The 10650-nt window shown below is 54.3% G+C and overlaps 1 protein-coding gene across 1 annotated transcript in view; it reads left to right on the forward strand.

Moving 5' to 3' along the window:
• The first annotated feature begins 10417 nt into the window (after window positions 1-10417).
• Window positions 10418-10650, forward strand: part of CXCL12 (C-X-C motif chemokine ligand 12) — a 17237-nt gene continuing 17004 nt past the window's right edge. The window contains exon 1 of the mRNA XM_011234390.3: window positions 10418-10579. Coding sequence (XP_011232692.2) covers window positions 10519-10579 — 61 coding nt within the window. The 5' untranslated portion in view covers window positions 10418-10518. The remainder of the gene's footprint in view (window positions 10580-10650) is intronic.

Genomic DNA, 10650 nt, shown 5'->3' on the forward strand with positions numbered 1-10650 from the left:
AATCCCACCTTTTCCATGGACTGGTGACAAACTCCCTGAGCCGCAGCGTCCTCGTGTGACACAGAGACGTGTAACGCCACGCGGGCCCTGAGTGCCATGGCGGCTCCCTTCTCCCACCCCCACTGTCACTAGGGCTCGAGGGACTTCTCCAAGAAGTGGAAGAGCTCTTGGGAGACTGGGTTGTCCACTCTGATTTCTGCATGAAAGTCACACCCTTGGGGATGAGGTCCCCCACTGGGACTTTAGTCACCCCCTGAAAGGGAATGAGGAAGAGCCCAGGTGGCCACTGAGAAGGGAGTGTGCTCTCACCACAGCACAGCAGAGTGGAGACAAGGAACCTTTGGGAATGGTGCTGGTGCCACAAAGGGCAGTTTCAGTGCTCAGGTGTGGCCGCTGGGACTGGAGACGTGGCATGGCTGAGATAACTTTCTTTGTGCGGTCACTTAGGGAAAGCAAATACCAGGCTGTAGAGAGAGGGGCAGGGAGGCTGTTCAGTGCCCAGGGATGGTAGAGATGCCCCTCCAGATCCTTTCCTCAAATAGGGAGGCAGAGGGCTTACTGGGTAAAAGCACAGAGCCTTCTGTGGCTGCTGGCTGGGCTTTCCCACCATTACCCCCACCCTTCCTGAGTCAACCTGCCGGGGGGGAGGGCGTGGAAAGCATGGGGGTCACACCCATCATGCTCTGCTCCAAAGCACCCCAAATCTGCAGCCCTCTCAGCCAAATGGGTTCTGTCCAAGGTGCCGGGCGCTGGGTGGAGACTGGCTGGCTGCCACACCGAGGGCATCTCACCCCTCCTTGGCCGTGATCTGAGCTGAACTTCGCATCTGTGAAGCAGTTCACTTGGTGCTGCCCTGGTGCTTGTGGTCCCAGGTGGGGCTGGAGAGGTGGAGGGGACCAGTGAGGGGGGTAAGGCTCTTTCTGGGGCCACACTGGGTGTTGTCACCTGCTGGGGCCCTTCCTTGCTGGGTGCGCACCATGTCCTTCTGAGCCCAGAGCAGAGAGCGGGCACCGCAAGGCCTCACTGGTGGACTGCCATCCACTCCAGTTCCTTCTTTTTTCTTATCTGCAAACTAAACACATCTACCATCTGTCAACCTGAAGAGATGGAGGTCAAAGTTTGCGCACACGTTGCATTTAAGCCTGAATAAACAAGTTCCTTTTTTTTTCTTGGTCTCTTGTCATTCCCAGAATCAATCCAGCTGTTCACAGCCTGGGCTACCTCCTGGCCGCAGAGGTACCCTGGGACAAGAACAGGAACACACGTGGGCTGGCTGATGGGGGCGGTGGGAGGGGAGAAGAAGGTCTGTCTTCCTTCTATGGCCCGGGAGGGAGGTTCTGGTACTTGTTCAGGGAGGGAGGGCAGAGCAGGTGCAGCCTCCCCACCCCCCACTGGCCCCACCCTGACTGCTCTCCCCAGGGGTCTTGGAATTAGAGGCTTGGTCCAGTGCGGCTGACTGACGTGGACACACACAGGCACCCTCTTCCTCCCACCATGATGAGGCTCCTAGAAAACGCACTCCCTCCCTGGACCTCAGTGGGCTCCAGGCCCTGCAGCTTCCTTTTGCGTCCTCTGCCTCCTCCTCCCCATTCCCCAATTCTAATGGAGAGCAGGTCCCTGGGTAGAGGCCAATTTATCTTCACACTTCCATCTCCCATCACTTCCTAGGCCTGTAGACAGGCTGGTTCTCACTGAAACCATGATTGCCCAAACCTATGGGTTGAAGCTTACAGAAAATAAGCTTCCATTTAAGAGGCCAAGCTGAGAACAGCAAGGGGAAGAAGTGAGCAGTGTGGGCTCAAAACCTGTTCTCCTTGACATCAGATCTGACCCGGGGACTGGGTGTATACAGACATCTGCCTGAAAAGCCGCCTGTGGTAGGAGCGAGGTGGCAGGCAGCGGCTGTTCACTGTTGGCAGTGAACTGGTTTTCTATGTCTTGTGAGGGACAAATCCCTGGGGGACCCAGCTGATGCCCCCCGACCCCTGAATGAACTGCTTCTTCCTGACAGCACTCCCAGCCCTCTCAGGGGCTGCTTCACCAGCCTTGAGAGGTCAAGCAGCTGAGGACATGACCACCCCCGGGACCCTGCCTCCTCGCCTAGCACCTGAGCAATGTCCCTCAAGCCTCTGAGTCCTGGATGCATCCTGGGCAGAACAAGGAGGCGAACCCCTGCCTTGCTGTGGGGGGGTCACCACACAGCTTCTGGCTCCACCAAAAGGGCAGAACAGACCAGGGCCCCTCTTCCAGCTCCATGAACCAGCCGCAGGGCCTTTGAATCGTTCTGTGCTAAGGACCCGGCATTTGGGTCTGACCTCAGTCATAGGATTCCGGGTCTGCTAGGGCACGCACGGTCAAGGCAGCCCCTCTTCAAGAGCCCAGAAGGTCATGCCTGGAACCCCCAGGAAGGTGCCGGTAAGCACGGAACAGCGGAAGCCAGTGCCGTGGCCCTCCAGGGCGCCGGGCCTGTGGCTCCCACGGTAGCTCCCAGCCAGCCTGAGCCTCTGAGGGCCTGCAGAGCCCTGGCAGGCGGTGCACACAGACCAAAGGGACCCAGGCCTCATCCTGGTCTGTGCAGTCAGCTGTTCTGCGGGTTTATTAAACTGCCTGCTGCTGGCTTTCTGGAGAGCCTGACAGTGACGTGACAGACACTATTGCACATGCCAGCAGATGCGCCCTGCAGGGGCCAACGGGTCAGGAGGGAGCACGCACTTCCATGTCCAAAGCAACCAAAGGCCCAGACCTTCCACACCACGACCAGGGGCACGAAGGGGAGCGTGCAGGCCGTACCGTGAGCCCTTGCCAGCGTCTGGTCTGCGTGGCCAGTTCACACGGTGTTGGGAAGGCCCTTCACTCTCTGAGCCTGGACGTCTACCCCTGGAGACAGGGATATGCACGAGACCCTACAATACTGCTGGGGGGGACTCAAACGAGCTGGCAGGGAGACCCGTGAAGGGAACTTTCTGCATCTGGCTGCCATTCAGTGGCGCAGTGCTTGGCCCCCCACATAGGACCTACAGGTTAACTGTGGCCATCTCAACAGGGGGCTTGGTGCTTGGTCCCTGGAAAAGAACGCCTGTCCTCCTAAGCTGAGGCTTTAAGACTCCATCCCTGGCCGCTGGTGTATCAGAAAGGAAGGGTGTTCCAAAGCTCTGGGACAAAACACAGCTGACAACTGCATAACCAGTGGCGTTGTTGGACCAGGTACAAACTGAGGCCATCAGTCTCTGTTGACAATGGCCTGGGTGTGCAGAGACCCTCGCCCCCTCCGGCCAAGACAGTACAATGTGCTTTTCTTGGCGCACTCTGGGCAAGGGTGCCTGACTCCTCCTGAGTTATGAGTGCTCAGGGTTTGGGCTTCCTGCTCAAAACCTCAACTCCAGTCAACGAGTAGACAGAATTATACCCACGCTGACCTGCTGAAGAAGCCACAGGAGTAAATATTGCCTCGGGTCAGAGCCGCTCCTGGAATCTCAGCGGCTTTGTTGAAAGCTGGGGAGGCAGGGGCAATACATCACCGCCGCCCGCCTCTGTTTACAACCGGGTAATGCCTTTTATGACTGCCTCTCTCTACCCTGAATATTTGTTTTATTGCCCCTGTAGGGAGATTTTTCCATTTGGCAAAAATCTTCAGATGGTTTTAGTCATGTTAACAACTGGTCATTAAATACAGAGGAGTAAACAGAAATAAAGGTTTGTTTCTTTGCTATTTTTTCTCTCTTTTTCTTTTTTTTTTAATAACTTATGGAAGAAAATTATGAAATTAACAATTGGGGGCAGTGAGGAGTGTCCGCAGGCTGCTCTCAGCTCCTTCCTGGGTGGGCATTCCCCAGGAAGCCCTCCCTGCCATTCAGAGAGCTCATTCCTTCAGCAAGGAGAAAGCAAAGGTTTCAATCTGTTTCAAGGTGAGGGCTTGCTCTGTGATCTCTGGATTTGGGGCCCTTGATGCTTGATTATTCTTCCCCTGTGGCCCAGGAAGCAGGAGGCACATCTGCTTCTGGCAGAAAAGGCATCTCGGGGCTAGAGCACCTGGAGAGGGTTGAGGGGGAGAGCCAGGTGGATGGGTGGGTGGAGGCTTGGCTGGCTGGGTGGCTAGCTGGCTAGCTAGATGGATGGATGGATTGGTGAACGGATGGGTGAAGAGATGGGTGGGTGGATGTTGGCTAGAGGAACAACAGAGAGATGGGTAGGTGGTGGAAGGGTAGATGAATGGATGGAATGTCGGATTACAGATTTATGAAGGAAGTATGTAGCCCCTCTTGGTGGTGCAGCCTAGGGCTCGGAAGCAAAACTTGGGTACTCTACAGAGAAAAAGGGAGCATCAGCGATCAATCAACCTGGCTACAAACATAGAAACTTCATTCTGGGAACCTAAGAAGAAAAAGATTGCTAGAAGCTGGAAATCAAGTATACTTTATGGATGAAGCCCAAACTCCCAGTAGGCATCCTGGATTTGCATTGTTAAAAACAAACAAACAAACAAAAAACACCTAATTTACACATTCTCTGTTTGATAAATTATCTCCAAACAAAACCACCTCTTGACCTCCCCAGGCTGCTTCTGAGCAGTGGGGTGGGAGGATGGGTACCTCAGAGGTGCTGGGCTGGTCTCCCCAGCTGAGTCCGTCCCCCACTTACATCTCCCGGGCCAGGCAGCCCATGGGGCTTGCCTTTGCACTTGGCCTTGAAAGGCTCTCTGGGCAGCCTCCGTGTGCGGTCTTATCCAATGCATCTGTGCGGCAGAAACTAGACTCCCCGGCACAGGGAGGTAAGGTGGAGAGAAACGTACAAGTGCTTCTTCTGAACAAGGAGGGCCAGCGAGACTGGAGTCCTGGCTTCTCTGACCGGGGGCCCAGCTGTGCAGGCAGCAGGCCCAGAGCCTCCTGCGTGACCCACAGCAGTGCTTAACCTCTCTCGTCGTCTGCAGAGCCCTCCGGAGCATCATGTGAGGCTCCCCCAACCCCACGCTCCTGGGGACGATGGCTCCTGGTCTCCCCGCCACCTAAAACAGAAGGAAAGGTGGCAGGAGCTGGGCTTCTGCCTGGGCGGGAAAAAGAGGACGGCTGGTGATAGCGGGGAGAAAGCTTGTCTCTTCTCACCTCAGGCATGACCAGACTGTTTCTGGAAGATCAGGGTTGGAGCTAACGTAGCATTAAAATGCTCATGGCAGAAAGGACAGAAAGAAAGGGGGAAAAGATCATCATTCCCATACTGCTTTAATGCACCATTTCGCACCATAATAAAACTCTGTACTAATAAAACTCAAGAAATCCCCTCACAGAGGAAGTGGGTGATTCCAGAACTTGCCTTCCCAATACCCTTCCCTCCCTGTGCCCCCATGTCCTGAAGGCCCAGAGAGAAAGCCCACAAAGAGGGGCTCCATTGTGTTGTGAAGAGTGTAGTCTCTGGAGTAGGGTTACCAGGCTCAGCAAATAAAAATCCTGGACACCTAATTAAACTTGAATTTCAGATGAACAACGAATGATTCTTTTTGGTATAAGTATGTCCTGTGCAATATTTGGAACATATATACCAAAAAAAAAAAAAAAAAAAAAGGACTCGTTGCTTCTCTGAAATTTAAATTTAACTGGGTTTTCTGCGTTTTGTGTGTGTGGCAAACCTACTCTTCTATCCTTCACCAGGAACAGTCCTACTCCAAAGCCAGGCTAGGATGATTTAAACCCTGGCTCTCCCAAAGAGCAGCTGTGTGATCTTAGCTTCCAAATCTGGGGCATGGGGTGAACACAGAACCCACCTCAAAAGCAGGTGTGAGGATAAGAGAAGGTAAAGGTCCCCAACGCTAAGTAACTCAAATGTAAATGTTATTTATCCTTAAAGAGCTCACACTTCCGATCACCCAGGGGTTTATGGTAGAAGCTGGTGCACGCTCCCAATTCTAGAAACTAATGGAGATCCAGCCTACCCACAGGCAAGGGTAAGGGGGTGGTTAGAAACAGCAGAATCAATCTGGACCTGACTGCACTGGTTTTGGTGATGGGGTGCAGGCAGAAGTGAGTGGGGATATGAGAGCTAGCGTGGCTGCTGACAGCACAGGCCTGAACCCTCAGAGCCCTTGGGTCTGATTTTCCCTAGAACATTAGCTCTGCTTATCCAGTGTTCCTGGAGGATACCCCAGAAAATACCACCCCTATTTTAGGAGTGTCCACGAGGGAGAGTCTTTGGACAGAAGAGTTGGCTTGCTGGGTTTGGACATCTACCTAGGCTAAGCCTTGCCTGCATATGTGCCCCACTGTCAGCCAGGACCCAGCAGCAGAGCCCTGCGTCCAGGAGCCCTGACTCAGCCTCCCTAGGGTCCTTCCCTCCAGGAGGAAATGAGGCTCTTGGAACTGGCTCCTGAGGCCAATTTGGGATCCAGCAGAGGAAAACATGGCCAGCCTGACAGATGCTAAGCCCCAGTCCTGGGTACAGGCCTCCAAGAGGTTCCCTAAATTTCTGCCATGAAAGCAATTTACATCCCTATGCATACTCCTATGTTGTTCCAGAATCCAGAGACGCTGGTCCAGAGAGTTGTGCCTTTGCCCCTGGCCAGCTCTGCCATGTTGCTCATGCCTGCAACCGCTCTGAGCTTTGGGCTTCTTGTCTTCAAAGCTGAGATATAAGGGTACTTATTCTGTAAGTTCTGTCTTTCTGAGAACAAAATGTAACAAATTCAGAGAAAGTAAGCTGAAGTCCTATCAGCCTGAGGGCCTTCTCTCGGCCAAGCGGCTTCACACTTAGTAAATCCCAACACCAGCTTGAGAGGTAGTGCACCTGTCCCACAGGTGACAGCATCCAGCTCCGAGCGTTTGTCTTTCTCCTGGTTCCCAGAGTAGGCTACCTGCTTGTGAATTCCCAGGGGAGGTGTCAAAGGCGGGAAAGCAGAGCTACGTGGGACGGGTGCAGGGCAGACAGCCGTTTCCCATCGGTGCCCCTCCACACCTGCACCAGAAGTGGGGAGAAAGAAGACTCATGGCTGGAATGGGAGAGCCATGGGTGCCCAGGGCAAGGTAGGGGGGTGGGATCGCAGATGTCCCCGCACCCTGCCTAGGACCTGAGCACTTCTGGGTGAGCATTCTCCAGCCTTTCCTGGATGACAAGGGTGAGAAAGATGCCATGCCTCTCTTGTGTGATTTTGTTTTACCGCTTTGGGGCCAAATGGTTAGTTTATAAGGGGGTTTGTTTATAGTATCAAATAATACCAAAAAATGTTCTATATTTAGGCAGCATTTTCAAACTTCAGATCTTTTTGAATCACTGTCTGGATTTTGCTGTGTGTCCAACTGCCTATACTATTGCATGCTATTAGTTTAAATCTACTTGCTTTTTAAATCATACATTAAAAAAAAATGAAAGCAATCCTGAGCCATATCTGAAATGTCTGCTTTAATGTGCGAGTTATACTTTTTTTTTATTACTTTTAAAAGCAAATATATAAATCTGTATTTCTTACAGATTTCTTATTTCAGAATACCACCTAAAGTCATCTTATCGGTTACACACTAGAAAACAATGATTCAGAGGAAACCTTCAGCCTTGTACTGAGGTCCTTCCCTGAAAGGCCAACCATTGAACTCTGAAGGAATGAACAACCCAGGCCGAGGGGCAGAGGACCAGGGGCAGGCACCTGAACCGGGCACTCGGGGTTTAGAGATCATAAAGCCTTGGAAATGCACCTCAACAGCCAGACCCCGGCCTGTCTCCCACCTTGAACCTGGCACATGACTGTGTGTTCTGAAGAGCAGTCACTCAGAGTGCTGAGCCGAGAGAGCCCTGGAAGATCTCACAGGGAGGGGGACCTTGCTATGGGCCTTGATGGGGAACCGAGCTTCCTGGCAGAGAAAGAAAGGTGGAGCTTTGTAAGTAGAGACCGTGGCACAAGCAGAGGACAGAGGAGAAAGGGTGGTGGGCTCTGCTGTCCAGGACTTGGGAAGCAACCCTATGGCTGAAAACAGAGCTCAGGCTAAAAGGCACAGTCTAGTAGTCCACTGCCCCCAAGAGCATTGGCCAGTACGATTTTACATTCAGATAGCTTGCCAACTGAAAGACTGTGGAGATTTTGCCAAAAATGCAGATTCCTGGCGTCCCTATTTAAAATCCTAACTCATTCCCCTTCCCTCTGCTCCATTTTCCCATAGCACCTAAGAATCTTCTATAGATTATGTGTTTATTGACTTACGTTTTCTGCCATTTTCCTCTCCTTTCCACTCCCCCCCCCCATGTAAACTCCAGGACAGGAGGTTTGGGGTTTGTTCTTTCTTTTCTTCCTTTACTAAAGTACTTCAAATACTTAGTGTCTAGCACATAGCAGGTGCTCAATAAGTATTTTAAAAGTGAATGGAGGAAGCAGGGGGCTCTGATGTGTCCCACACTGATGTCCTGTGGTGGCAGGGCCCAGCCAGGCAGGAGGCCTCGGTTCTCCTTTCCCCAGCCCACGGGGACCCCTCCAGGGACTCCCTCAGCTGCAGGACAAAACCCGATTTGAGTCAAAGAAGCGAGTGAGAGACGGGCATTTGCTTCAGCAGGATTTGCAGGGAAGGGTTTACGTGGCTCCCGCCAGGGTCCGGGTTCCAGGCTCCAAGTCATGCCAACTCCTGGCTTCTTACTTTACCACGGAGCACCGCAGCTTTACCCTGCTGCGCAGGGAGGGCGTGAGCCTTGGTCCACCCAGACTGGGGGGCGGAGGGGCGGGGAGAAAGCAGGGGTGGGATGGAGAGGGGGTGGGATGGGAGGAGACTTTGCCACCAGAGGGCGCCCGAGCTCAGTCAGCGAGCTCTTCCTCCTCTGCGGCTGGCCAAGGCTCATTAGTTGAGCGATTACCCACCCCGCTCTCCCGAAAAGAGGTGGGGACTGAGGAATGCCTGAGGACTGTACTCCCCACTGGACTGTTACTTCTTTAATGGCAAGGACCAAGCCCGTGCGTTTCCCGGCTTTACGCCCAGTACCCAGAAGTGAGCTCTGCCTGGAGTGAATGAATGAAGAAATGTTAAGTTCACAGTGCATCTAATTGGGCGTGAAAGTAGTTTTGGAAAAAAAAGACACAAAAGACACCCATCCTCACGACCTGAGTGCCAGAGCTCTTGCAGCCTTCTCCTGACCGCCCCCTCCTGTGGCCCTTGGCTGCAGCTGCTGAGCCAGGCCCCGAGGGCCCCGCCCATTCCCCCTAAGGTCAGGACTACCAGACTTTCCAGGTAGAGAGAAATGTCCCCACTGCACGCTCCTTGGATGGGGCCAGGGATAGAATTCACTCCACTATGGCTACGCCAGTAAGGGCAAGAGGAGGTGGCTGGAGCATCCTGTGGTTACTAGTGAGGCCCCAAAGCATGCTCCTCTCACCCCTGCGCCTCCTGGGCCTTCTGCCTGCATCCCTCCCTGCTAGGCCATCTCCGGGTGTTCAGGTTGGGGCACAGCCTGCCATGAGTTCAGACACCGCCCAGGGACGACTCCTTTTCTGGACCAGAAAGGTCAATGCCAGGAGTACTGTCCTGAGAAGGGAGGAGGGAAGAGAGGGAGTTCTCTCAACACTTTGGGTCGCGCAAGGCATTCATCGGGAGAAGGAGAAAATGCTGTTTAAACAATTATTCTAGCTTCCATTTATTGAGTACTGACTATGTGCCAGACTCAATGGTGAGCACTTCGCGGCAGAGAAAGGAGTCTCTATCATTTCTGCCAGTAACACTCGGCGGGGTGGGAACTGTGGTCAGCCCATTTCACAGTTGAGAGAACAGAGGCACAGCGAGCCAAGTACATTCAGGCTTACTTAGAACTCAGGTTAAATTCACCACGCCGCAGAGCGAACTGATTTTGTTTCCTGTCGGCGACACAGCATTCTATTTTAAAGTCGCAGTTTTACAGGAGAGAAAACTGAGGCTTGGCTACTAAGTAATAGCGGTGGCTTGGAATGGGATTCGCTCGTTCTGCAAAGACTGGTTTCCTTCCCTTAGGCCGAGTTTGCCAGGCCACAACGCAGCGAGCCCGGGGCCGGTGGCTACCTCCAGGGTCTAGATCCAAAAACGGGACGCTTTTAGTTACCTCGGGCCTCGCCGGCACACATCGGCTTGTTTGTTTATCATTGGTCCTATTTCAGTTCCCCTCTCTGGGACTCCATGTGTCCACCTGCTAAGTGGGCACAATAACTAGCCTTTAGCCCAGGCTCATCCCGCGGCTGGGTTCCCGCCCCGCTGGGTTCCCTCGCGGCAGGTTGAGCCTGACCCGGCAGGGCCCCGCGGAACCGGAGAAGGACAGAGGCCCGAGCGCACCGCAGCCCCGGAGCGCCTCGAGCGCGGAGGGGGCGGAGAGGGGACAGGAGGGGCGGCCGTGTGGGAGGGGGACGCGCGCCCAAGCCCCCCACTGCCGCCCGGCTGCCGCTCCGGGCCCGCCCCTCGCCGCGCGCCCCGCCCCACCCCGCCCCGCTCTCGCCTCTAAAGTGCCCGGCGCGCGCCTCCCGCCGCCGCACTTTCACTCTCCAACGCCGCGTTCGCTCCGCGTCCCTTCTGAGTCCGCCAGCCGCCCCCCGGTGCCATGAATATCAAGGTCGTCGTCGTGCTGGCCATCGTGCTGGTCGCGCTGTGCCTCAGCGACGGTGAGTGCGCTCGGCAGCGGAGGCGTAGGCGCCGGGCTCCGTGCGGGACCGCGGCTCCTCTGCCCGCGCTG

The sequence above is a fragment of the Ailuropoda melanoleuca genome, chromosome 6 (genome assembly GCF_002007445.2).
Source record: "Ailuropoda melanoleuca isolate Jingjing chromosome 6, ASM200744v2, whole genome shotgun sequence".
Classification (NCBI taxonomy): Eukaryota; Metazoa; Chordata; class Mammalia; order Carnivora; family Ursidae; genus Ailuropoda; species Ailuropoda melanoleuca.